The sequence below is a fragment of the Leucoraja erinacea genome, chromosome 13, assembly GCF_028641065.1.
Source record: "Leucoraja erinacea ecotype New England chromosome 13, Leri_hhj_1, whole genome shotgun sequence".
Lineage (NCBI taxonomy): Eukaryota > Metazoa > Chordata > Chondrichthyes > Rajiformes > Rajidae > Leucoraja > Leucoraja erinaceus.
The window spans coordinates 2,538,042-2,565,267 of NC_073389.1; the positions used below are offsets into that span (position 1 = coordinate 2,538,042).

Sequence of the window (27,226 nt, forward strand, 5' to 3'; positions counted from 1 at the left end):
TCCGTGCTGTAATTGTTATATGGTTATATGGTTATAATATTACTTGAAATTAAAAAATTTACCTCCGCTTATTGGTGCTCCTTGGGCAAGTGAAGGCTGAACCAGAGAGTTGTTCTGCATACAGCCCATATGGACACACCTGCGGATTATTCTGAAGCACAATAAGACAGAAATGTTATTATTTTATCATTTACTGGATTCATTTATTTTCATATTTATCGCTTGAAAATCATCAGTGCTCTTAAAGACATCCAACAACTAAATACAGTTGCACTATCCTCCTTGTCCATCTCCTTGGAGAATACAAGGTACCATCCCTGGTGAAACATGAGGAACTGGTTCATGCAGAAATAACTAGTTGCAATGGGTAACGCTCAAAGTACAGCCCAGCATGGTCTGATTTTATTTGAATACGATTTAGATTTAGTACGGTTTATCTCCTTTTCATCGATAAAGTGAACTGGCTGTGTTTTCAAATGGGACCTTAAATTGAGGATTCTCTCCTAGCAGGCAAAGCAGACTACTTCCAAAAGACGTGGTCTGCATTTATGGAACTATTACAAGCATAAGGTGCAATAGTAATTTAAAATATAATTGATACCAGGATCAAATAATTGATACCAGGATAAAATACATTTAAAAAAACAAAAAAAAAACACGGTTGGTATATCCTTTTTTGCGGGTTTTGTGTTACAATAGAGCGATTGTTTTTCCTTTTTTTTTTCTTTTCTTTCTGGGTCTTATTTCCTTTCTTTACTTCCTTCTCTAACTTCTTCCCTAAGGGGCTTTCTTTTCCCAACACTTTCCTGCACCTTCACGATTCTTGCTCACTTTCCTTACTTCTTTTATTTCTATCTTTTTTAAAGCTCAAAAAACGAAGTGGTACAACAAATGTAATAAGATATATCTGATGTGTATTATTGTCATTTACTGTACTTCTAATAAAAATATTTTTTTTTTTAATAAAAAATTGAGGATTCTCTGCTTTCCCAGGTAGGTTACAATGTCACAAGGATTATTCTGACTATACTCACCAAGCCTGTGATCAATAGATTTTTCGATGTAAAAGGTACCGAGGGATGTGAAGTTGATGCATTGAGATGAAGGGGCTCAGTGATCTTATAGGAAGTCACAGCAGGCATATGGGTTTGGAGGACTTACTAATTATGTTGATAGACACAAAAAGCTGGAGTAAGTAACTCAGCGGGTCAGACAGCATCTCTGGTGAAAAGGACCAGGTGACATTTGGGGTCGAGACTCTTCTTCAGACAGTCAGGGGAAAGGGAAATGAGAAATATAGATGATGATGTAGAGAGATATGGAACAAATGAATGAAAGATATGCAAAAAAGCAACAATGATATAGGCCATTGTTAGCTGTGAGCTAGGTGAAAACGAGTTACAGACAATGAAACTCAATAAGATGACTTTGTCTTGTTGAGCCTCATTCGTTAAGGTCAACGAGTACAATGACTTGGGTGGAGGAGGGATGGAGAGAGAGGGGATGTGAGGGTTACTGGAAGTTAGAGAAATCAAGATTGTATTGTAACCTGCCCAAGCAAAATACGAGGGGTCGTTCCTCCAATTTGTGTCTGGCCTCATAGATAAGTTCTTATCTTGTGGTGTTACACTGTAGAGATGGCTTCTACCTCTGACGTACAGCGTTAGGATTAGTGCTTCACCAGGAGATTAAAATGCGCATCGTGCATTCATTTCTAACCAGATCAAGCCTAGACGGGTCTTGATTTATAAACTGGCCGTGCAAATTCAGGAGGTGGCTGCTGGAGTCCATTAGTTGTGTTTAACACAGTCACAAACTATAGAGAGGTTGTACAGTACCTGACCCTCTGGCAGGGACCCGGGGCAGCGTGGATCCTCTGAAGAAAATTCATTGCCAAATCCTGACATATACTGGAGGATACAAGGACAGGAAATGAAGGGGCTGAAATCACATTTATGCCCGACAACCAAATAGTTACAAAATACTATTATTTTACATATTCTCAAAAGAATGGGACTTTACTGGATTTTATCTTGCAGTAAACGTTATTCCCTTTATCCTATAGTTTAAAAGAGTTGCAGTCAAGCACCAAGGCTAATTCCTTGTTTGTATACATACTTGGCTAATAAAATGTATTCAATTCAATTCAATTGAAAGACACAAAGTTCTGGAGTAACTTTCAGGTTGGGTCCCTGAGTTCTTTCTTTATAAGCCAGCATCTGTGGTTCCTTGTGTCTTCCTTGATAGACTGTTTAGTTCTGAACTGTGTTGTAAAACACCTCCCATGAGCCAAATTTCTTTTCTGAAAGGATTTAGTTTTTTACAAATCATGACGATTTCCAATATTCCAATTAAAATATTAATAAGTCTGAAGAAGGGCCCCGACCCGAAACGTCACCTATCCATGTACTCCAGAGATGCTGCCTGACCCGCTGAGTTACTCCAGCACATTGAGTCTTTTTTTTTTTTAAACAGCATCTGCAGTTACTCTTGTCTCCAATAAATTTGGCTGAATTGCTCCTGGTGGCAAATATTCCTGCGGAAATTAAAACTCGATCATCACAGAAATTTTGTACAATCAAAACAGACTTGCAACATTGTGAAATTCTACTTAATATACTACAATAAAGGGCATATTGAGGAGGATCAGGCTGATCTCCCAGTTACTATGACCGGTCTGCCAAGGAGGCAGATACGTTCTGTCTCCCATTCATTGGCTGTTGCCCAAGCAACACACACGTTTCGAAATGCATATTTGTGATCAAAGTCTGAAAGTTTGTGCACATTGCCTTCAACAGAGTTTTCACCAGACATACACCGTTAAGTTTGATATTTTAAAAAAATCAACCATTAACTATTGAAAGCATTACCAATTCCCTGACATTAGTAACAATGTGTGAAAACAAAAACACTGTAAAATTTCAAGGATTATCATTAAAAATTGATCACTTGTAATTATAGATACCCTAATTAATACATTCAAGATGCAGCATGTTTTGAATGAAGGTTAGTTTACCGCAAAGTAACTCAAAGATCTTATCATTAAATATCAGTGGACTATATTAATACAACTGTATTAAAATAATAATAATGCAAAAGATAGATGACGTGATAAATTAAACTTACTTAGGTCTATCATAGATAAATGCATTATTCTTACCTTGAGCGGTTCCATTTTTGTCCAGTTGATTTGTGTTTCAGTAATCTGGAGAAGTCCAAATTTCAACCGAGCAGTGGCTCTGAACGACTGAACCTTCCTGCTGTCGGTAAGTTGACTTTATACTTGCCGGGTTTGCAATAGGCATGCTCCAAAACTCTTGCAACAGGTAAAATAAATAAGGTGCAAGAGTAAACAGAATGAGAAGGTTGAAACGCAAGATAACTGGAGGCATGAAATGCATCACGTAACTAATAAATAAAAATTAAATGTGGGAAAAACATGACCAGACTGGAAATAGAATAGAGAAACATTTAGAAACTGACACAGGGGTGCTGGAGTAACTCAGCAGGTCAGGCAGCATCTCTGAAGAACATGGATAGTTAGTTAGTATATTCCACGCGGATATACGGAGTACTGTATACCTGGAATCTCAGCTGACAGTGCCTCATTGTACGCGGAATACTCAAAACTGTACGAGGAAGATCCCTTCTCAGAGGAAACTATGAAAACGGGAGACGCTCGTGGTAGCAATATCAGAGGAACGAAGGAAATCCTGGAATGAACTAAAATTCTTAAGGGGTTGGACAGGCTAGATGCAGGAAGATTGTTCCCAATGTTGGGGAAGTCCAGGACAAGGGGTCACAGCTTAAGGATAAGGGGGAAATCCTTTAAAACCGAGATGAGAAGAACTTTTTTCACACAGAGAGTGGTGAATCTCTGGAACTCTCTGCCACAGAGAGTAGTTGAGGCCAGTTAATTGGCTATATTTAAGAGGGAGTTAGATGTGGCCCTTGTGGCTAAGGGGATCAGAGGGTATGGAGAGAAGGCAGGTACGGGATACTGAGTTGGATGATCAGCCATGATCATATTGAATGGCGGTGCAGGCTCGAAGGGCCGAATGGCCTACTCCTGCACCTAATTTCTATGTTTGTAATTGAGAGTGTTGATATGACACACAACAGGAAGGGAGCTTGGGCAACCCATCAAGAAGCTGAACACCAACCCCAAGAAGGCAACGCTGCACTTTAATGTTACAACAGATCAGGTTGCTCACCAGCTGCTTCTGAACGGCAAACCACCACACGAGAATCCCCACTAAAGGAGCCTCTGGCATCAGGGTGATAGAGAGTCGACCTGGTACTTTAACAGCAAGGAACTCCAGACACCAATCCATTCTCTCAAGAACGCCAAGGCAGCGCCATGATGACATTCGCACAGAACAGATCAAACATTTTGGGCAGATTACACGAGAGTGGCTCCTCTTGCTGTTCAACAATTGTGTAACCCTCTCCCAGCTACCTAATGTATGGCGGAAAATTCGTGTGATCGCTATCCTTAAGCCAAGGAAAGACCCTAAAGAGCAAAAAAGCTTCTCCCTACTATGCCATCTCTTCTAGCTCTTTGAGCGCCTCATCTTGAGCAGGCTAGGCCCTATCACAGAACAACACCTTATACCAGAGCAAGCTGGCTTCCAGCCTGGGAGATTGTATCCCAGCCAAGTGCTCAATCTAACTCAGCACATTGAGGACGGCTTTGAGAGGAATGAACCAACTGACATCGTCTTTGTTGATCTGACAGCTGCCTACGACACTATGAACCATGGGCTGCTTCTCAACAAGCTCCCTGGCATGACAGAGGATTTGACCAAACTGATTCAACAGCTACTGGAAAACAGACGCTTCCATGTTGAGCTAAATGATAAACGCAGCAGATGGAGGAAACAAGAGAATGGCCAACCTCAGGGCAGCGTCCTTGCTCCAGTGCTGTTCAATGTGTACACTGTGTCCTTATATCTCCGCTTGGTTCGCAATAACCACCTGATCTCCCGGTTGCCCAGCACTTCAACTCCCCCTCCCATTCTGAATCTTCATGTAGATTAAATTCACCCATGATTACTGCTGTACCATTGCTACATGCATCCATAATTTCCTGTTTGATGCAATTCCCAACATCGCCACTACTGTTTGGTGGTCTGTATTGAACTCTAACAAGCGTTTTCTGCCCTTGGCTATTTTGCAGTTCTACCCATACAGATTTTACTTCGGAGTCACGTGAGTGACTTCGTGAAGAACCCCGCTTCCACGCATGCGTGTCATATCGCTACACGCATTGCAACGAGTCACACAGGGGGAACGGCGTTCCCCAAGCGGGAGAATTTGAAAGTCGGGAACAGCAGGTAAGAGACTATGCGTTTCCCTTTTTTACTACTTACTTTTAGGTGGCTGCGGAAAGCTGGCGGGGAGACCCGTGGAGGGCGAGCAGCCGGCAGCAGCAACAGCACGAGTTTCCCTGGAGGAGAACAACCTGTGCCCGACTTTGCTCCCGCACCGGCAAAATTCACCTCTCGGCCGGGCGGGAAGCAAAGTAAAGAGGTCCGTTTGCCAGTCTCAAGCGAGACTGGCTTGGGACCAGTCGCTAGCAGCCAGCGCAGAGGCTGCGGGACAGACAGCACGGACCAGCGGTACCGGGGCTCGAAACACTCAGCGAGTGCAGCGGCACTTATGGAGTCGGAACGGGATGTTGGGGACGAAAACCTTCTCCAAAAGGTAGGCACCGGGATAGGAACAGCCGGGTTTTACCGGCTGCGGAACTGCCGCGAAGGACCAGGCCCGTGGATACCGGGGTCGGTCCGAGCGGCTCGAACCCGCAACGGAGGGAACGACGGTCACCAGCGGGAGAAGGAAAGTCGGGAACAGCAGGTAAGAGACCCTGCGTTTCCTTCCACTTACCTTCTAGGTGCAGACATGGACCGGGTCCATGTAAGCTGCAGAAGGCCGGCGGGAGAACCGCGGAGGAGTGGCAGCAGCAGCAGCAGCGGCAGTCGGCAGCAGCAGCGGCAGCAGCAGTAGCAGCCGGCAGCTGCAGGAGTACCGGCAGCTGCAGGAGTACTGACAGCTGCACGAGCACTGGCAGCGGCAGCGGCAGCAGCAGTGGCAGCCGGCAGCTGCAGGAGCACTGACAGCTGCAGGGGCACTGGCAGCGGCAGGAGCAGCATGGGCACATCGATTCCCGGAGGAGGAAAACACCTGTGCCCAACTTCGCTCCAGCATGGTGAGAAAACTCATTTCTCAGCAGCAAAGGACTTTGCAGTTGACTGGCTACACTCTACTACAAGGGACCAGTATGTGAGTACCAGGGTCGGTCCCAGCGGGGTTTTTTAGTTACAATGATCGCTTCTAGGCTTTTTGGCTAAGATTAAGTGTAGTATCTGTTCTTATCAGTTTAATATCTGATACGTCCCTTATCTAGGGACCATATATTAATAAAATCTATAGTAGCTGTTATCATCAGTTTTAATGTCTTATATGTCCCTTAGCTAAGGACCATATAAGTAGGAGTGCCCAGAATTGAGGGCATTACAGTGGGGTTGACCGGCTGCAACGACCGGAAGGGACCAGTACCGTCAGTACGGGGCTGGGTCCCAGGGGTCTAAGATAAAGGAGCAGCCAGGAGCGCTGAGAGCGTTGGTGCCGGGTTTAAAGGAATAGATGGAAGCAACTGTGCCAGTTATCCTCCACACCGGCCATATCCACTCCACGGAAGGAAGGACAATACTGGAGAAGGAGGACCGTGGAACAGCGGGCAGCCAGCAGCAGCCAGCGGCACTTGGATCATCCGTAGTGGGATCAGCTGTGCCCGATGTCGGCCCCGCACGGGTCAGATCCATGCGGCCGAGCGGTAAGGCTAGACAAGGTAGTGGACTCAGAGGGTCCGACTTTGCATAAACCGCCGGCAACCAGCGCCCGAGAGGGCTAGAGCGGGAAGAAGCGGTGTATGGAGCCTTGCTCCAACGTGATAAACCCACAGCAGTACCTTTTTGAGGGCTGCACAGTGCTTCTACCCCATCAGAGGGGAGCACTGTGGGTCAGTTCTGCCATCTTTAAGAGCCCTATCTAGCTCTCTTGAAAGCATCCAGAGAACCAGCCTCCACCGCCCTCTTGAGGCAGAGAATTCCAGACTCACAACTCCGTGTGAAAGAGTGTATCCTCATCTCCGGTCTAAATGGCTTACCTCTTATTCTGAAACTGTGGCCCCTGGTTCTGGACTCTTCTAGCTTTAGTTTAGATTTGAGTTCAGAGATAAAGCATGGAAACAGGCCCTTTGGCCAAACAAATCCACACCGACCAGTGATCACCCATACATTAGCTCTATCCTACACACTAGGGACAATTTACAGAGGCCAATTAACCTACAAACCTACATGTCTTTGGAATGTGGGAGGAAACCAGAGCGCCTGGAGAAAAACCACTGGGTCCCAGGGAGAAGTACAAACTCCATACAGTTAGTTAGGATCGAACCCGTGTCTCTGGCACTGCAACTTTAGAGATACAGCGCGGAAACATGCGGAATCCAAGCTGATCAGCAACACTAGCCTACACACTAGGGACAATATTACAACTTACCAAAGCCAATTAGCCTACAAACCTGTACGTGTGGGAGGAAACCGGAGCACCCGGAAAAAACCCACGCAGGTCACAGGGAGAACATAGTACAAACTCCGTACAGGCAGCATCCGTAGTCAGGATCAAACCCAGGTCTCTGGCGTTGTGAGGCAGCAACTCTACCGACCCGCCACCCTCATTCAATCAGATTGTGTATTAGGGCAAGCGTGCCTTGGGAGTTTATTCATCATGGGCGAAACTGCCAACCGGGTGAAGCAAAGAGCAAGTACCTTCTTCAGAGCAAAGGACGCCGTCTGGCCACCTCGCACCTCACGGACCGGCATCCGTTTTCTGTGGATGGACTTCACTGCGATGGGGATGAAGTTCCCCAGTGGGTCGGGTCCTAGCAGCAAAATGTCATTCAATCGAATCAGACCTCGTAGTGTTGTTCCAGATACCACTGTTCCAACACCCTGGAAACACAATCAAACGGGAGCATTGCGGGGATTACAATTTAATGCCAAGCAGCGGCTAAACCTGGTCAACGAACATACACTCTCCCTACAAAGACCAGCAATATCTGTGCATACTTTCATGAGTCCAGCTAGAGTTAGAATTCACTTGACAATATTTAGCCAAGAGACAAATTAAGGTGTGTATAACTGTTGCAAAGTCAAGAGTGTTCCCCGTGTAATACAGGATTCAATGGTTTCAGCTAAGCAGCCATTTTACAGAGCCTAGTTCAGGAGTACATTGTACAGAAAAACAAGGCACGACTCACTGCGGTTCACTTTTATCCTTCTGCAGCCATAATTTTGGCTGGCTGGGCTTGCATAATGTCCAGAGTGTCAAGAACCATAACACTATTCCATAGCAAGCAGTGGATCATTTTAACTTTAACTTCCCACAATCTTTGATGAAGTATGTTCCTTTGGGGGGGTCACCCATCCCAAAATATTTCCTTTCGGTAATTCCTCCCCTTAATTATTGACCAATTCAACAACTTGTGACACGAGGGGAGATATTTTTACTGAGCTGAAAGTGATGCAACACAATTTGATCATGGAGGACTGGTAAGGAATTTTACACGATTGCTTGCATCATTCCCCCCCCCCCCCCCCCCCCCCGCCCCCATCCTCTACCCAGCAGTAAAGGGTCTCACAGGGACAGAGTAGGTGTCATCAATTTGAAACTCTGCTGGTTCGTCCTCTTTGAAGCTAGTCCGTGGCGACAACAGATTCAGGAACATCTTCAGGAGCTCCAGGTTCTCTCCAGTCACATTGGAGATCTGGAAAATCGGGCACATCCTTGAGGGGGGGGGGTGGGGGGGTGGGTAGAGAAAGATCAGGCTCAGTTACAGGCGATTCAATGCATTCAACAATAGTTTATTGTCACATGTATCTAGCTGCAGAGAAATGCTTTGTTTTTGCATACAACACGGTAAACCATGCAGCAGACCTCACCCAGGCAGTACACAAGTTCACCAGTAATTCCTAGCCACCTCCCCCTCTCTCCAGGATCCCCCTTCGTTCTCGGGGGCCTTCCTCGCTCTCCGACAGCCTCAAAGACTAAAACAAGAGGCAGGCATACGAATCAAGACTGAGAGCTGGGCGAGGAAGTTACTCGTGAAGCTTTGTCAGCAATAATATCTCTGACCACCATTACGAATCAATGAATGAATACTTTATTGTCCCATGTGACAAGTCACAGTGAAATTCTTAATCGATCATGTTTTATTATTAATGTTTAATATTTTATGTGTCATTCCTAACTGTCACTGTACGTCATGTTGTCACTTGCGGGCAGAGCACCAAGGCAAATTCCTCGTATGTGATTACTTGGCCAATAAACTTATTCATTCTGTGTTTTGCATACACAAGGTATGCAAAGCCTTGCCACATAAAGGGCGCTGACAAAGGTACAAAGTATCCCGCGCCAGTTACGCACTTCTTGTCGTCAAGGGGATGATCAGCCATGATCACATTGAATGGCAGTGCTGGTTCGAAGGGCCAAATGGCCTACTCTTGCACCTATTGTCTATTGTAACATGGCAGTAGCGTTGCACACTTCTCTTGTGAGCTCAAACTCTTTAAAACCCTAAAGCTTCTTGTAGTACACTTGGAGAAGCTCTCCTCATTTAAGCAGAAGTACTCCCTGGCAGAGTGAATGTAGATTAAACATCAGGATCACATGAATTAGTGAAAAGAGAACATTACCCAAGAAAAAGGGAGGTATGGTTACACAAAAAAGCTGGAGAAACTCAGCGGGTGCAGCAGCATCTATGGAGTGAAGGAAATAGGCAACGTTTCGGGCCGAAACCCTTCTTCAACTAAAAAAAGGGAGGTATGATTGATTGAGACTGCTCATAGAAACATAGAAAATAGGTGCAGGAGTAGGCCATTCAGCCCTTCGAGCCTGCACCGCCATTCAATATGATCATGGCTGATCATCCAACTCAGTATCCTGTACCTGCCTTCTCTCCATACCCCCCCCCCCCCCAATACATTTAGCCACGGGCCACATCTAACTCCCTCTTAAATATAGCCAATGAACTGGCCTCAACTACCTTCTGTGGCAGAGAGTTCCAGAGATTCACCACGCACTGTGTGAAAAAAGTTCTTCTCATCTCGGTCCTAACGGATTTCCCCTTTATCCTTAAGCTGTGACCCCCTTGTTCTGGACTTCCCCAACATCGGGAACAATCTTTCTGCATCTAGCCTGTCCAACCCCCTAAGAATTTTGTAAGTTTCTATAAGATCCCACCCTCAATCTTCTAAATTCTAGCGAGTACAAGCCGAGTCTATCCAGTCTTTCTTCATATGAAAGTCCTGCCATCCCAGGAATAAGTCCGAGACATTGACAGGTCAAACAACCCCCTTGTGGTGCATCAATTGGAGAACCCCAACCTCGTAGGCAACAGGGCAAGGCTCGAGCTGGTCAACAATGGTCAGTTGACCGAGCAACTCGCTTATGTTTAGAGATACAGTGCGGAAACAAGCCTTTGGGCCACGTTGGCCGTGCCGTACAGCGACCACCCGCACACTGGCATTATCCTGCACACACTGGGGACAATTTACAATTACACTAAGCCAATTAACCTACAAACCTCTAGGTCTTGTGTGGGAGGAAATCGAAGCAGCCGGAGAAAAACCCACACAGGCCACGAGGAGAACATACGAACCCCGTACAGACATTATAGTCAGGATCGAACACGCGGTCTCTGGCACTGTGAGGTAGCAATCACTGAGCCACCATATCCATGGGCCATGGGTCATTGGGTCATTGGACCATATGCCGGCAAGAGTTACTGCGCCGAAGAAATTAAAAGGGTGGGCAACTTGTTAAATCATGCATCTATACACTGCAAATGGCTCGATTGCAACCATGTATTGCCTTTCTGCTGGCTGGTTAGCATACAACAACATTTTGTTTCACTGTACCTCGGTACACAGGTGAATAAACTAAACTGAACTGAACTAAGTGAAAGGCACACAAGTTAAACCAGAGCAGTTACCTCTCGGAGCTGAAGTTTGATGCCGTTACTATCACGTCGTCCTTATTCTGAACCAGGACAGGGATCTTCCTGCAGCCTGGAGACTTCAGCAGCCGCTGCAGCAACTTCAGTGTTTCTAGTCGATAATAAAGAGGGACAGAACACAACCTTTCAGTTTTTTTACATTCAAATTGTGGAGGAAGGAACTGCAGATGAGAGATAGATCTCTTGTTTCCCCATCCCCCCCCCCCCCCAATCCGAGTCTGAAGAAGGGTATAGACCTGAAACGTCACCTATTGCTTTTCTCCAGAGATGCGGTCTGACCTGCCGAGTTACACCAGCTTTTTGTGTCTGCCTTCCGGTTTCATACTAATAAACTACACGGAACAGTGCATGTGTATGTGGCACTCCTTACCAACAAATTCCTGAAGTTCGTCGAAGCTTTGGACAAATGGACATTTGGTTCTGCAAGATTTGCGGCGTAAAGATAAATATCGGAGTTACTCCAGCTTTGTGTGTCTATCTGCAGATGCTGGTTTATACTGAAGGTAGACACAAAGTGTTGGGAGTACCTCAGTGGGTCAGGCGGCATCTCTGGAGAGAAAGGATAGGTGACGTTTCAGATCGGAACCCTTCTTCACGAGCAGTACACAGGCAGCATACTGTATTACCACAGGAATTAAACCCATCAGCAATGTCCAGGCAGTACACAGTGTTCCAACAGTTGGCACAGGACACATTATCCCCAACACTGATGGAGGAAGCTCTGGAAATAAGGTAGATGTGTCGTTTGCAATGTGTTTAACCCAAGAGCTCATGGAATGGGAAATGGAGGCTGTTTGTAGTAGAAACAAAGATGATCCCTGATTTACGATGCTCCGACTTGCGACATCTCGACTTTACGAGGGTGCAAACGCTAGACAACAACAGCGAGACGCAGCTCACTTCCAGCCACGTGATCAAATTGTATTAAGTGCATTTCCAACTTAGGATATTTTCGATTTACGATGGGTTTATCGGAACGTAACCCCATCGTAGCTCGAGGAGCAGCTGTAGTTCTATATACATTTTCACACCAAAGCCGAGTCACACCTGTCAGGTGTTAAGGTGCAGCCGAAATATTTACGATTAAACAATGTCACTTCTGCATCTGCTTCAGAACATGGATATGTCTAGTAAACATGACCAACCTTTTCCAAATACAAGGCAAAAAAGTGGTCAGACAGCAACTCTGTCTGTAATAAACAGCTTCATACAACCTCAGTCGGGTTTACAGGCAATTCCCAAAGAATGGCAAGATAAATCATCTGCCCGGGTCACTGGCTCAGAGGTAGAGTTGCTGCCTCACTGTGCCAGTGACCCGGGTTTGATCCTGACGTACGGAATTAGTACGTTCTCCCTGTGAACCTGCATGGGTTTATGCCGGGATCTACGGTTTTCTCCCACACTCCAAAGACGTACAAAATTTGTAGGCTAAATGGCTTGGAGAATTTATAAATTGTCCGTAGTGTGTGTTAGTGTTAGAGTGCAGGGGATCACAGGTCGGTGTTGACTCGGTGGGACAAAGGGCCTGTTTCTGTGCCGTGTCTCCAAACTGAACTAAAAGTTAACATCAATATTATTTCAAAGTCCCCCCCCCCCCATTTAGGTTGGCAGAAGGAATACCAGCAAACCGTGCCTAGAGAGGTGAAGGCCGGCATGTTGTGGCCATATTCCAACAGCAGGCCTGGCCCGCCCGCCACGGAGCCGGGAACCTGCCCGGAAAGGAGGAAGACGGTGACAGGCGTTGGACAAAGGGCCCAGTAAGAAGAACCGGTGGGGAGGGGGAGAGGAGGTCTTACCTTTTGTGCCTTCAAGGGCAACTGCGGAGGCGTTCCCCAGGGAACAAGGGCTGAAGAGGGCCAAGCAAGGAGGACAAGAGTTTGCGGGACTGTAGCTGGGACTGTAATATGGTGCCACAATGTAATCTACTGCATATAGGCTCAGAGGGCTGTTCTGCACCAGAGGGGCGGGGTGGGAGGGGAGTTGTGCTTATGTGTGGTGATAATCTCGAGGAGCAGAATGCAAAAGTACTTCACTATACCTTGGTACACGTGATAATAAAGAAACCATTGAGCTGTTGAGCAAGAGGTGGTTAAAGTGGTGCTCATGGTGTCTCTACCACAGCAAGGACAACCCTCGCTGGTTTACATAAAATAGAGACCCAGAATGTTCCCACTTACCCTGCAAGATGTTGGATGGGCACATGTCGATCTTGGTCACCACAACAAAGACAGGAACGTTGAGGGCCAGTGCCAGCCCCAGATGCTCTTTCGTCATCCCCACTATTCCGGCATTGCTGCCAACCTTTAATAAAATAATATTCAACATGAGAATGATTCCTCCCCCCTCGACTCCGTCCAAGGACCGCGGCAGTCCTTTCAGGCGAGGCGGAGGTTCACTTGCACCTCCTCCAACCTCATCTACTGTGTTCACTGTTCCAGGTGTGGACTCCTGTATATCAGTGAGACCAAGCGCAGGCTCGGCGATTGTTTTGCTGAACACCTCCGCTCAGTCCGCCTAAACCTACCCGATCTTTCAATCCTGCTCAGCACTTCAACTCCCCCTCCCATACTGACCTTTCTGCCCTGGGCCTCCTCCATTGTCAGAGTGAGGCCTAACTCAAATTGGAGAAACAGCATTTCATATTTCACTTGGGCAGCTCACAACTGGGGTGGAAGATTGCAACCTTCACGTGGTCCGCCCTGTTTCGACTAATGCAATCAACTCGACGTGCACAAACGGAAGATCAAATAGAACAAGTTGTCCAACAACTTTAGGCTGTGCACGCCACACGAAAGAAGAAGATGCTTACACCCCAGCGGTATGAACATTGAATTCTCTTAACTTCAAGTAACACTTGCTTTCCCTCTCTCCATCCCCCTCCCCATCCTAGTTCTCCAACTAGTTACGCTGCCCCAATTAAATTTTACTGATTGTATGCTTCGTTGTCACCTTCACCTCAGCTAACAAGGATCTATACATTCTCCTTGATCTTCATCCCCTTTGATCTCCCCTTTTCAAACCTTGCCCTTCCATATCTCTGCCTCCCTCTCCCGATTACCAGTGCAAAGGGTCTCGACCCAAAACATCACCCATTCCTTCTATCCAGAGATGCTGCCTGCCCTGCTGAATTACTCCAGCATTTTGTGTATATCTTAGATACAACTCATGGTTGGCACCATATCATTGGAAGCTCCGTTCCTACCACTCAAGCCTCTGCACCTGCTCTCCACAGTTCTAGAGCTCGCGACTTGAGATATTATGTTTAATCTTTTCTGCTTCCAATGGCTATATTCTGCACAGTGGCTGGTTCAGTTGGCCAAGTTAACTCTGCCAAATTAAAGACTATCCATTTACCCTTCTTTGACATTGACTTCAAAGGCTACCACTCCTGATCCTCAGTCCACCCAGAGCAGTCGGCACTTAGTGAAGAGTAAGAGAGTTAGTTCTTTCTGAAAGTGGCCACTTTATTTTCCCCATTCTGCATTTTGTCAGAGAACAGACATTGCTGGGAAGGCCAATGTTTATTGCGCTTTGCTAACTGCCCAAAGGGGCTTACTGAACTTTTAATGGACGGCTCAGCAGCAAGAACAGAGGGTTTGCTGTCATAGGTAGTCTAGTTAGGACGGTACAGTGGTGCAGCGGTAGAGTTGCTGCCTCACAGCGCCAGAGACTCGGGTTCAATCCTGTCTGTACGGAGTTTGTCCTGTGACCACGTCAGTTTTCTCCAGGTTTTCTCCAGTTTCCCCCCCAAAATTCAAAGACGTTCAGGTTTGTAGATTAATTAGCTTTGGTAAAAATTGTATAGTGCAGGGGTTGGCAACCTACGGCCTCCGGGCTGAATGCGGCCCGCAACCCGAAATCATCCGGGTGGATTTTTTCTCCCCATAATCATCCAGCCCGCCGAGCAGCAGCCAGGCACCCCAAGCTCTGGCTGTACCACACGACCGTGCACCTTCTGTGAACACGTTTAAGAAAGAACTGCAGATGCTGGAAAAATCGACGGTAGACAAAAAAAATGCTGGAGAAATTCAGCAAGTGAGACATGCAAGGATTGCACGAGGCTGCCTCACCCACTGAGTTTCTCCAGCATTTTTGTCCACCTTCTGTGAACACGTGATTTGATGCCTGCCAACCAGGGCGGGATCCATGTGTACATGTGATAGATGTGGCCCGCCATCCGCTCACAGACATGCGTCCCAGCCCCTATGCAGAACAAGGTTGCCCACCCCTGCCCTAGTGTGCAGGATAGTGCACGTGTGAGGGGATCGTTGGTCGGTGCAGACTCGGTGGGCCAAAGGGACCGTTTCTGCGCTGTATCCCAAAGCTAAACAAATTTAAATCTCCAGCTGTCATCGTGGGAATTGAACTCTTATCTGCCCATTAATCCAAGCATCTGGGTACTGGTCACAGCTTTCATTCCTACAAATTTGACCAGGGCTCGACACTAAACAATCACATCTAGATCTCAAAGTAGACATCGATGCCCCACAAATCATGCACTCTGTCAAGTTACACTCCAAGAATCTATTACATTTGGCAAAGAGAGGGGTTGCTATTGTGTTGTAACTGAATTTTGCTCATTAGGGACTACACATTTTATGTACTCAACTGCCACTTGTTTTAAGCGAGAGTCGGTACAGCGACGTGTCACAGACTCTATGGCTTATTTTCTTTGTGCACTTTTCAGTGGTTCGAACAGTACTAGTCTCAACATTAGAAACTAGAGTCAAAGCCATGTTAAAGCTCATGTTGCCTCCGAGACTCCCCGATAATAAGTGACCTCCATGTTTACCTCAGGCATGTTTACATCACAGTTCCCTGTGCATGTCTGCTTGCAGAAATCCTACCTCAGTATAATCGATTGCCAAAAACCTATTTACTAGCAACAGGATACAAATCAGATTTTTTTTTTTTTTTTTTTAAATAGCTATAAAGGGAGGCCATTAGTCCACACCTTTAGACAAACAGTGTGGAAACCGGTCTTTTGGCTCACTGAGCCCGCACTGACCAGCGATCATCCCGTACACATTCGCACTATCCAACACAATGGGGACAATTTACAGAAGCCAATTAACCCTGTACATCTTTGGAGTGTTGGAGAAAACCGAAGATCTCGGTCAACAACCACAGGGTGAACATACAAACTCCGTACAGACAGCACCCATGGTCAGGATTGAACCCGGGTCTCCGGTGCTGAAAGGCAGCAACTCCACCGCTGCGCTAACGTGACACCCTTTTTACATTTTGTGTAAATATGAAGTCTTGTAATTATCAGGGAGTTCCCACAACAAAACTACAAGCTTTTATTTACTAAATGTTTTGTAGCATGGAATGTGATACTGCCATCGGGGAAAAACTAACTGCTTAATTTTGTACATCTCTATCAAAGATATAGAAATAGATATAGCATACGTTTTAGTTTAGAGATACAGGGCGGAAACAGGCCCTTCGGCCCATCAAGTCCCTTTCGATCAGCGATCCCCAGACACTAACACTATCCTAGGGACAATTTACAATTTTTACCAAGCCAATTATCCTACAAACCTGTTAATTGGCATCTGCAAAATTGCCCCCAAATGAGAAAGTGGGATAACAATGACCCTCCCTTGGGTAGATGTGGAAAAGACTTAATATGGCCAAGTTGCCCAGGAGGGAAATTGGTCTGCCAATAGTCATAAAACACAAGAAAATAAATGAAACGTGAAATTAAAGTGACGAGTAGAAGGGATTGGGGATGTGCAAAGATTCATGAGGGGGTCAGTCAATATTGCCATAAGGGTCAGTCAATATTACCAGAATTAGGCCATTTGGTCCATCGAGTCTACTCTGCCATTCAAACATGGCTGATCTATCTTTCTCTCTCAACCACATACTCCTGCCTTCTACCCATAACCCTTGACACCCATACTAATCATGAATCGATCAATCTCCACCTTAACAATACACAATGACTTGGCCTCCACAGCTGTCTGTGGCAATGAGTTCCACAGATTCACCACACTCGGGCTAAAGAAATTCCTCCTCATCTCCTTTCTAAAGGTACGCCCTTTTATTCTGAAGCTGTGCTCTCTGGTCCTAGACTCCCACTAGTAGAAACATGCTCTCCACATTCATTCTATCCAGGCCTTTCACTATTCATAAATTTCAATGAGGCTCCTCCCTCATCCTTCTAAACAAGCCCAGGGCTGTCAAACACTAATCTTGTAGCTAACCATGATTCAGCAGTGGAGTTGCTGCCTTATAGCGGCAGATACCCGGGTTCGATCCTCACTACGGTTGCTGCCTGTACGGAGTTTGCACGTTCTCCCCATAACCTGCGCAGGTTTTCTCCGAGGTCTTCAGTTTCCTCCCACACTCCAATGACATACAGGTATGTAGGTTAATTGGCTTGGTACAAATGTGAACTGTCTCTCGTGTGTGTAGGATAGTGTTAGTGCGCGGGGATAGCTGGTTGGTGCAGACTCGGTGGACCGAGGGGCCTATTTCCATGCTGTATCTCAACTAAACTAGTCTGGTTCAACACTCTTACCATCAGCATGCAGAAGTCCGGCAAGTGCCCAGTCATTCCAAACACAGTCGTCTTCAGGTACTTTTCATGTCCGGCGAGATCAATGAAGGTGATGACTTTGGTGGATTTCTCACAGATCTTTGTCCAGTCCAGCCCCCCTCCGTGGTTGTCGGGCTTGTTCACCACATCGCCAGTACTGTCAAAGCCCAGAATGTCATTGCCGACGCTGCTTGTCCGCCCAGATTCCACCTCGTGCTTGTGCCGGAAAAGCTTCTGCCGTGCAAATCCCCGCCCGTTGTCGAGCTCGCCGTGCGTCAGGACGCCCAACAGTGTGCTCTTCCCAGCGTCCACATTCCCAACCACTGCTACCCTGGGGGGAGGAGGAGGAGGAGAAATGAACTCTGATGACTGCAGGCCACAAGATTTAGCTTAGTTCATTATCACCACATGTACCAAGGTAGCGTGCTATTCAGTCAGTGAAAAGACTATTCAATGCGCAGGAAGGAACTGCAGATGTTGGTTTAAACCGAAGGTAGACACAAAAAGCTGGAGAAACTCAGCGGGACAGGCAGCATTTCTGGAGAGAAGCAAAGGGTGACTTTTCGGGAAGAGACCCTGCTTCAGCCTGAAGAAGGGTCTCGACCTGAAAAGTCGCCCATTCCTTCTCTCCAGAGATGCTGCCTGTCCAGCCGAGTTAACAAGACCCTTCTTCAGGCCGAGACCCTTCTACAGCCTGAAGAAGGGTGTCGACCCGAAACATCACCCTTTCCTTCTCTCCAGAGATGATGCCTGTCCAGCCGAGTTACTCCAGCTTTTCGTGTGCATCTTCGGATAAAAACTATACAGGCCCACCATCGTTTTCCAGCACCCTCGGTTCCAGAGCCGTTCTGGATTATCCGTTTAGCTGGAGCAGATGCCATAGGCTCCGAGAGTCGTCCGACGGTACTGGAATGGTCCGCCCAGGCACCTAGACACCAGCCCGCAAAGTCGGCCTCGGATGTCAGCTATGGGAATGGATGTACCGGCCAATATTTATCCTTCACCCAAAGCACCACAAGTACGGGATTGATCATTTTCCTAGAGATTGCTACATTTCCTACAAAGTTTTAAAACTACCTCACTGGCTATAAAATGCTTTGGGATGCACAAAATGCAATAGAAATGCGCAAGTATCTTTTTCTTATCGCATTCCAGTAGGAATCTCAGTTTTTTATCCCTCTAAAATCAGTTAATTCATTTTAACTTTCTGCAAATACTTGATTTTCACTTGCTGCATTGGGAGGCATAACCTTGGTCAGGATTAGATTCTGGCAGCACAGTGGCGCAGCGGTAGAGTTGCTGCTTCACAGCAACGGAGACCCAGGTTCGATCCCGACGTCAGGTGCTGTCTATACGGAGTCTGTACGTTCACCCTATGACTGCATGAGTTTTCTCTGGGTGCTCAGTGTCCTCCCACATCCCAAAGACGTGCAGGTTTTTTAGGTTAATTGGCTTCTGTAAATTGGCCCGAGTACGTAGGACAGAACTAATGTACGGGTGATCGTTGGTCAGCACGGACTCAGTGGGCCAAAGGGCCCTTTTTCCCCCACGCTGTTTCTCCAACCTAAACTATTCCGAGCCAATAATAACAAGCCTGCAGAAGTCAGCAGTAAAAATGAACTGTTCCACACAAGTATTCCAACATTTCCAGGAAAACAGGAGTGAGAAAGAAACACAGGCAGCAAATTATCCTACATCCCAAACAATATTGTTGATTTACTCCAATTTTCCACAGGTGTAATTTGACCCGAATATTTTTATAATGTCCAATATAAATGATAACTTTATTATGTATTAAAACTAAATTGTTTTGCTTTTCCTTACCTGACCTCCAGAAAGTCATTCTCCCCAACTCGTTTGCGAACCAAGTAGTCGGCCACCTTCCCGCCTGCCTCCTGCCGCTCACGGAGAAGGATCAGGTCAGAGTAGATCTGCTCCGACAGACTCTTGACGGTCGCCACAGATGCCTCTATGTCGTCATCGTTCAGTCCGTATTTCTTGCCATCTGGAACAAGAGCCCGGGAATTTATTGGGAATTTTCAAGGTGGAGATTGATAGATTCTTGATTAGTAAAGGAGTCAACTGGATATGGGGAGAAGGCAGGAGAATGGGGTTAAGCGGGAAAGATAGATCAGCCATGAATGGACGGTGGAGTAGACATGATGGCCAAATGAACTGATTCTGCTCCTCTGAATTATGGGGGTTCATGGTGGCGCAGTGGCAGAGTTGCTGCCTTACAGCGCTGGAGACCCGGGTTCGATCCCGACCAAGTACGGAGTTTGTACATTCTCTCCATGATCGTGTGGTTTTTTATAAATCCAAGATCTTCGGTTTCCTCCCACATTCCAAAGATGTACAGGTATGTAGTTTAATCGGCTTGGTGCAAGTGTAAATTGTCCCTAGTGTGTGTAGGATCGTGTTAATGTGCGGGGACCGCTGATCAGCACGGACTCGGTGGGCTGAAGGGCCCGTTTCTGCACTGTATCTCTGAACTAAACTAACAAACTTATAAATGGAGCAGGCCTTACTGCACTGTTCATTCATTTTCCTTCTGGAAACAAAAACAATTTACAGGAACTTTAAAAATGGACCCAGTCACACTGCACACTGTGGTGTACTCCTAGCTAAGGGAATGTTAAATAGGAGGGGGAAGAGAGAGCAGAACTTGGTCTACCGACAGTTAGGCAATCCGAATTATAATTGAGAAACGGAAATCCTCTTGTACCATAAACTCATTTTATCACCTCTTTCTGCTATCTGCCTGCATATGTTTATCCATCTCTTGTTAACTGTTAGGTGGTTTATAATACTCCCTAAAAGTTTCAACATCCTTTTTATTCCTAACCTGTTATGGCCTCCTCTAAGGAGACTTCTTAGATATCCTCCTTAAATATTGAAGTAATACATTCCTTGATCAACAATGCTGATGGGGCAGGAGGTTCTTGGCTAACAATTCCTTTTACCCCACCCCCCCCTGAAAATTCTGCACCTCGGAATACAGAGTTGCCAATTCTGCTTAGGTACAGTGGCACAGCGGTAGAGTTGCGCCTTACAGCGCCAGAGACCCAGGTTCGATCCCGACTACGGGTGCTGTCTGTACAGAGTTTGCACATTCGCCCTTTGGCAGCATGGGTTTTCTCCGAGTGCTCCGGTTTCCTCCCATATTCCAAAGACGTGCAGGTTTGTAGGTTATTTGATTTCTGTAGATTCTGTAGATAAAATACATAGGAATCATACAACTTAATCAGTAAAAGTATGTTTAAACTTTACCTGAGCCTTGGCCGATCACATAGATAGTTTCCCCACAACCCTCATCCATTCGCTCTCTCAGCTGCTTCAACAAGCAGTCGTACTGCTCCGAACTTGGGCTCACCAACGCAAACTAGATGAAAACAAAGTTACAGCACAATTACCCAAATAAATTGATTAGTCAGTCGAAAGAGAAGCATTCTCACCTAATTTAAAGATATAGTGCTCCAGTATCGACCATGGCCTGAATAGTTAGGGTGGCATAGCGGCACAGCAGAGAAGCGGCCTTATAGCGCCAGAGCCATGGGTTCGATCCTGACTACAGGTGTTGTCTGTACAGAGTTTACACATTCTGTGTGACAGCACGAGTTTTCTCTGGGTGCTCAAGTTTCCTCCCACACTCCAAAGGTGTGCAGGTTTGTGGGTTAACAGACCTCTGTAAATTGCCCTTAGAGTGTAGGACAGAACAAGTGTACGGGGCGATTGTTGGTCAGTGCAGACTTGGAGCCGAAAGGCCCTTCCCTACACTATATCTCTAAAACATTTTTTAATTAAACTACAACGCTAACAGGTGTTTACAGCTTCTTCTAAAGTGAATCTAGCAACAGTTAATTATTCAAGGGAGACTTCACTTTGCTGCATGGAATGTTAAACGTATCTAAATATGAATGAAGTAAACAAAAGTACCGCAAACCTGCAATTACTAGAAATCAGAGACAAAAGTGGAAAGTCCTAGAAATATACGTCAGTTGATCTTTCAAATAAAGGATTAAGTCCGACTTGTTAACCCATCATTTAAAAAATAAAGAGATTAAACAATGTGGATATGCGACTCTTGTTTCATCAATAATAGGATATCAGGTTTGTATACACTACAATGACTGCATAAACCAATGCCCAGGGTGTGAAACACCACAATGACAAGGCACAATGATTTTAAAGCCAATATCTTTCCTCAAGCTTGGGTTAAACATTATCACTTTCAACTTCACTTTGCACAACCATCTGCACTTCCTTAATTATATCCAGTCTTAAATCATTGTCTTTTTGTTTCTCGAAACGTTTCCCAAAACGTTGCCCATTTCCTTCGCTTCATAGATGCTGCCTCACCCACTGAGTTTCTCCCAGCATTTTTGTCTACCTGCCTATGTTTCATCACTCTACATTTTGTTTGTGGTTATTGTATCTGCTGGTTTTCCTGTAATACCAGTTACTGTCATCATTTTTGTTTCTATCTTTTGCATACAATTAAAGAGTTGGAATTTTAATACTTTACCCTTAATCCAACAGACAACAAATGCTGGAGTAACTCAATGGGTCAGGCAGCATCTACGGAAAACATGATAGGTGACGTTTCGGGTCGGGAACCTTCTTCAGTCATCATCTATTCATGTTCCCCTGAGATGCTGCCCAACCCGCTGAGTTACTCCAGCACTGTGTCCATCTTTGGTATAAACCAGCATCTGCAGTTATTTTTATTAAACGCTACAGTTGCCTTACCAGAACTTTAGAGACCTTGCAGATTTCACTGGTTTACTGCAACAGTTTTGATCTCCTTCGCCAAAGGAAGAAAATGCATGTAATTTCCACACTGCGAATTGTATATATTGTGATGGATGAATTAAGGAAAACGATTTGCATGACATGGGCGGAATTGGTTAAAACAAGTTTTCGATCAGGAACTTGAGAACTATTTGAAAGTTACTTTGGAAATTGACAAGCAGAAAAAAGCCATCTTCCAAATAAAAATCTGTTTAGGGGGAAATGTTATGTTGTGTAACCTCTCCAGAGTAATCAGAACCAGTGTCTCTTAAGAATACTGTCTGTTTTACCACATGGATAATGAAATTGACAAGAAATTGTTTCCATTGATATATTTGCAATGATGCTTTAGAATCATACAGTGTGGAAGCAGTCCCTTCAGACATGGATAGGTTGACGTTTTCTGTCGGGACCCCTCAGGCACAGCTTTAAGGCGAGAGAGGCAAAGTTGAAAGATAATGTATGGGTCAGGTTTGCTTTTTTTTTTTTTTTACACAGAGGGTGGTGAGTGCCTGGAACACTGCCGTGGGATGAAGTGGAGAGAAATGAGAGTGGGATTTAATAGACCTTTTGGATTTGCACATGAATGTGGAGAGAAAGGAGGGATATAGATGCTATGCAGGCAGAGATTAGTTTATCTTGGCATCATGTTCGACGCAGAAGGGCCAGTTCCTGTGCTGCATATGTCCTACAACCCATTACTTTTCTGCACTGCATCCAAAACAAGTGCAGGCAGTTTTGTTATAATGCCATCAATATTTTTTTGAAATCTTGTGTTATAGAAAATTGAGTTAGAAAAACAATTGGAGAATTTTAGACTTGCAATAACAAACCTTTTTTCTCTCACAGGATTTTCAAAACTAGAGGTTCTTAATAGCTTTAAGTTTATTTTTGTTATTGCTACCCAAAGATTCTAAAGGCTCCATGATTCATTGCTTAATAGAGTTTGGGTCATCATATTATAGGAAAGATGTTGTCAAGCTAGAAAGGGATTTGAGGGTGGTACCAGGACCGGGGATGCAGTTACTCCAGCACTGTCTTTTTTTGTAAACCAGCATCTGCAGTTCCTTGTTTCTATATTAAAGCTGTGCCTTCTGGCTTTTGACATTTCCATCCCAGAAAAAAGGTTCTGACCGTCTACCCTATCTGTCCTTGAGACTCTTGAAAGGCACCCATAAATAACATTTATTATTATTATTAACTGTTGTCTTGTGAGAACAGACCAAGAGGATTGGGCCTATATTCACTGGAGTTAGAAGAATGAGGTGATCTGATTGAAACATAAGAGGCCAAGATGATTTGATACCAGGCTTGGTAGGATTGTTGATCTGAAAGCCGACTCTCCTGGCCACACAATCTCTTATGTCTGAAGGAAATATGAGCATAAAAACGGCAGCCACCTCACAATTGCAAGAGAGATCACCTGGGTTAACTGCAAAATCTTCCAGATCAAGTGAACCAACATCAACGTTCTTACCCAGTCACTGGGAAACACCCGGCACAGTGGTAGGCTTGCTGTCTGACAGCGCCACAGACCCGCCTTTCATCCAGACTATGGGTGTACGGAGTTTGTACGTTCTCCATGTGGGTTTTCTCTGGGTGCTCCGGTTTCCTCCCACACTCCAATGACATGCAGGTTTGATAGTTCATGGGCTTCAGTAAAATTGTAAATTGTCCCTAGTGTGTAGGATAGTGCTAGTGTATAGGGTGATCGCAGGTCTGCTCGGACTTGGTGGGCTGAAAGCCCCGCTTCCATACTGCATCTTTAAACAATTCAAAAGAGGCAACACAGCATTAGACCCAGTAGCTGCCACCTTGTAGTACCATCCTCCCAGGATCAATCTTGATATATACTTGTGTCCACACTGACTTTGCATATTCTATTCCTTCAATGAATGAGATAATTCTTTTTGACCCCCCCCCCCCCCCCCCAATCAGGTGTGCAAGTTTCCTCCCAGATCCCAAGGTGTGCATGTTGATAGGATAATTAACCTGTGAACAGGTTAATTAACAAGGGAAATTCCCGAGCTGGCACTAGCAGAGGCCTTTTCAGCCCATTAAATCCGTGCCGTATAGATAATGAACGCAACTCACTCAGCACTTTCATTTACTATTAAAATTAATACATATCAATCCTAGAAGTAGACATGCCAAATTTCTGCCACACTTTCACATGTACAAGTAATTCTTAATTTGCACCTTAAAAACAAGCCATACCCTTCAAGAGACTATACCATAGTCCTAAACCCCATAACAAACAGAAAAGACTTTACCCCGCTGACCACAGTACTCATTAATAGATCACCATTTTAACAATGTTCTGAATTCTCAGGAAGAAAACAGTCTGCACAATATCATGGCATGACAAAACTTTGACTAAAGCGAGAGTCTGAAGAACGCATCTAAATTCAAAATAGCATCTGACCATTTCCTCCCACGGTGCTGCCCGATTTGCTGAGTTCCTCCAATACTTCGTGTCGTTCCAGCAACTCAATACTATAGTAACTCTATATGCTTAATCTTTTTCTCCACAGATGCTGCCTGATCCTCCGAGTTACTCCAGCTTTTAGTTTAGTTTAGCATTGTCACACGTTCGGAGGTACAGTGAAAAACTTTTTGTTGTGTGCCGACCACTCAGTTGTGTTTATCTTTGGAGAGAAGGAATGGGTGACGTTTCAGGTTGAGACCCTTCTGCAGACGCTGACGCTCTGAAGAAGGGTCTTGACCTGAAACGTCACCCAGTCCTTCCCTCCAGAGATGCTACCCATCTCATTGAGTTACACCAGCTTTTTGTGTCAATCTTCCGTGTAAACCAGCATCTGCAGATACTTCCTACACATTGCATCCATCTTTAGTCTAAACCCACATCAGCAGTTCCTTTTTATTACACTCAGTCTTTATCTGTCCCATTCACCACAAGTACTAACGCTATGCTAAGATGTAGCACCCAGAACTTCTATACTCTACATCCAAGCGCTCCAAGTTGCAACTCCAAGGACAGAAAGATAAGGAGGAAGAAGCTGTGTCTAGGCAGATAAGTCATCATGTGTAGGAGGTAACTGCAGAAGCTGGCTTGCATCGAAGATAGACTCAAAATGCTGAAGTAACTCAGCGGGACAGGCAGCATCCCTGGAGAGAAGGAATGGAGAAGGGGTCAGTGTGCCTGTGCCGCTGAGTTACTCCAGCATCTCGTAGTTGGCTTTGAGATCTGAAGGGCAACATAGCAGTGTGTGCTGCTGACAATGCCTGTGACATGTTTGGCGGCTCCGAATGAGTAGAGGGACCAGTGTGCAGCTGGGCGATTCAGAGTTTTGTGCAGGAAAGAACAGCAGGTGCTGGTTTACACCGAAGATAGACGCAAACACCTGGAGAAACTCAGCGGATCAGACAGCATCATTGGAGAAAAGGAATAGGCGACTTTTCGTGTCGGGACCCTTCTTCAGTCAGAATGATTGTTGAATAACACCAGCTTTTTTGGGCTCTATCTTAGGTGTTTGAGTTTACTGGCTGTGAGGCCTGCACGAAGAAGGGCATCGACCCATTTCCTTCTCTCCAGAGATGCTGCCTGTCCCGCTGAGTTGCTCCAGCATTTTGTGTGTATCTTATCTTCTACGTTGCACGAAGGTTTGGCCGTGGTGAGTGTAGTGTAGGAGCCCCTCTGGCCCAGTGACCAGCCCGTCCTCTCAGCTCTCTCTCTCCCTCTCCCTTGCCTTGGACGCCAGGTCGGGCTCCAGCTCCCCGTTGACATCCTCGTCCAGCTCGCCGTCCTGCTCGGGTGCGAAGATGCTGGGCAGCTCCCCGGCGCCGGGCCGGGCCTCGGCAGCCGCAGCCGGCGCCGCCATTGATCCGAGGCCTCTCAGGAGGAGGAGAGGCGGAGCCGGAGCCGCCAACTCTCCTTAAAGGTTTATTCCCTCCGCCGACACAAAACCCTGGCTGCTTCCAGGCCCCCCCCCCCCCCCCACTTTACTCAACCCCTCACTCTTCGGGCGCCCAGTCCTCGCGCAATTGTTTCAAGTCTTCCCCCCGATCGTTTCGAGACCCCCTCCCACCCCCCCCCGGCCGTTTCAAGGCTCCCCCGCGCCGCTTGGCGGGGCGGCGGTTTCTAGGCCCCCTCAGCACTGTTTGCAAACAACGGCCTTCCCGCCCCTCAGGTTTCAACCGCTGCCGCGCTCTGTTGCCGGCTCCTAACTCCGATCTCCTCCTCGTCATCCCACACGGCAGGGTGCTGAGGAAGCGAGCATCGCGGACGCTACTTATTAAACGCGCAGGTGAACGGGCGGGGCGCTTAAACGTATTTGGCGGCGGTGGGCGAGTCCTGGGGAACGGGGCGGGACTTCTGCCGTCGGAAACGCCCACGGTGTGATTGACGCGAGCCCCGCCCTATAGGCGACGGCACTGTCTGTCCGGCCCTTGATGGACACGCACCTCACCCTATAGGCGACGACGTAGCCACGCCCATGAAGGTCAGATCTAATCACATGGGACATGCCTCCGGTCTTGCTTGCCCCTGATGCAACTTTGGAGCAATCCAACTCAATACAATCTAACGCAACAAATACCACAATCAACAATGCAATTATAGGACCTCCTGCTGAGAATTATTACTTGCTGATGAAACACTGTTGAAATGTCTGGCCAGCAGCCACAACTAGTATATATGCAGCAAGTGTACACCTGAAGATTTCCCCTTCATAAATCCATGCTGGCTTTGACCGATCCTGTTACTGCTTTCCAGATGCACTGCTATAACATCTCCTGGTCTATAATTCCCTGTTTTAGGCTGTGGGCCAAAGTGTTTTTTTGTTTAA

General features: G+C 46.1%; 2 protein-coding genes and 1 pseudogene across 2 annotated transcripts in view; 1 reads left to right on the forward strand and 2 right to left on the reverse strand.

Annotated features, from left to right (window-relative positions):
* The window catches only part of hgd (homogentisate 1,2-dioxygenase), a 33,250-nt gene extending 29,951 nt beyond the window's left edge, over positions 1-3,299 (reverse strand). Inside the window, exons 1-3 of the mRNA XM_055644277.1 lie at positions 3,161-3,299; positions 1,839-1,910; positions 63-151 (exon numbers count right to left, since the gene is read on the reverse strand). Coding sequence (XP_055500252.1) covers positions 63-151; positions 1,839-1,910; positions 3,161-3,175 — 176 coding nt within the window. The 5' untranslated portion in view covers positions 3,176-3,299. The remainder of the gene's footprint in view (positions 1-62; positions 152-1,838; positions 1,911-3,160) is intronic.
* LOC129702530 (GTP-binding protein 1-like) lies at positions 3,180-26,336 on the reverse strand. The gene is made up of 9 exons (XM_055644276.1): positions 26,129-26,336; positions 20,898-21,009; positions 19,452-19,632; positions 17,610-17,958; positions 13,258-13,381; positions 11,057-11,171; positions 8,705-8,849; positions 7,833-8,015; positions 3,180-3,316 (listed from the first exon to the last, which is right to left on the reverse strand). Exons 1-9 carry the CDS (start codon positions 26,258-26,260, stop codon positions 3,278-3,280), a joined length of 1,380 nt encoding a protein of 459 aa, XP_055500251.1. The 5' UTR covers positions 26,261-26,336; the 3' UTR covers positions 3,180-3,277.
* LOC129703119 (U2 spliceosomal RNA) lies at positions 6,330-6,496 on the forward strand (annotated as a pseudogene).
* Positions 26,337-27,226: the final 890 nt, after the last annotated feature.

Excerpts from the sequence above, each read along its gene's own strand:
- LOC129702530 (XM_055644276.1), bottom strand. The coding sequence starts at position 26,260 with ATGGCGGCGCCGGCTGCGGCTGCCGAGGCCCGGCCCGGCGCCGGGGAG. Across the intron at positions 19,633-20,897 it reads TGTGATCGGCCAAGGCTCAG|ATGGCAAGAAATACGGACTG; the intron begins GTAAAGTTTAAA and ends CTCTTGTTCCAG. Across the intron at positions 17,959-19,451 it reads AATGACTTTCTGGAGGTCAG|GGTAGCAGTGGTTGGGAATG; the intron begins GTAAGGAAAAGC and ends TCCTCCCCCCAG.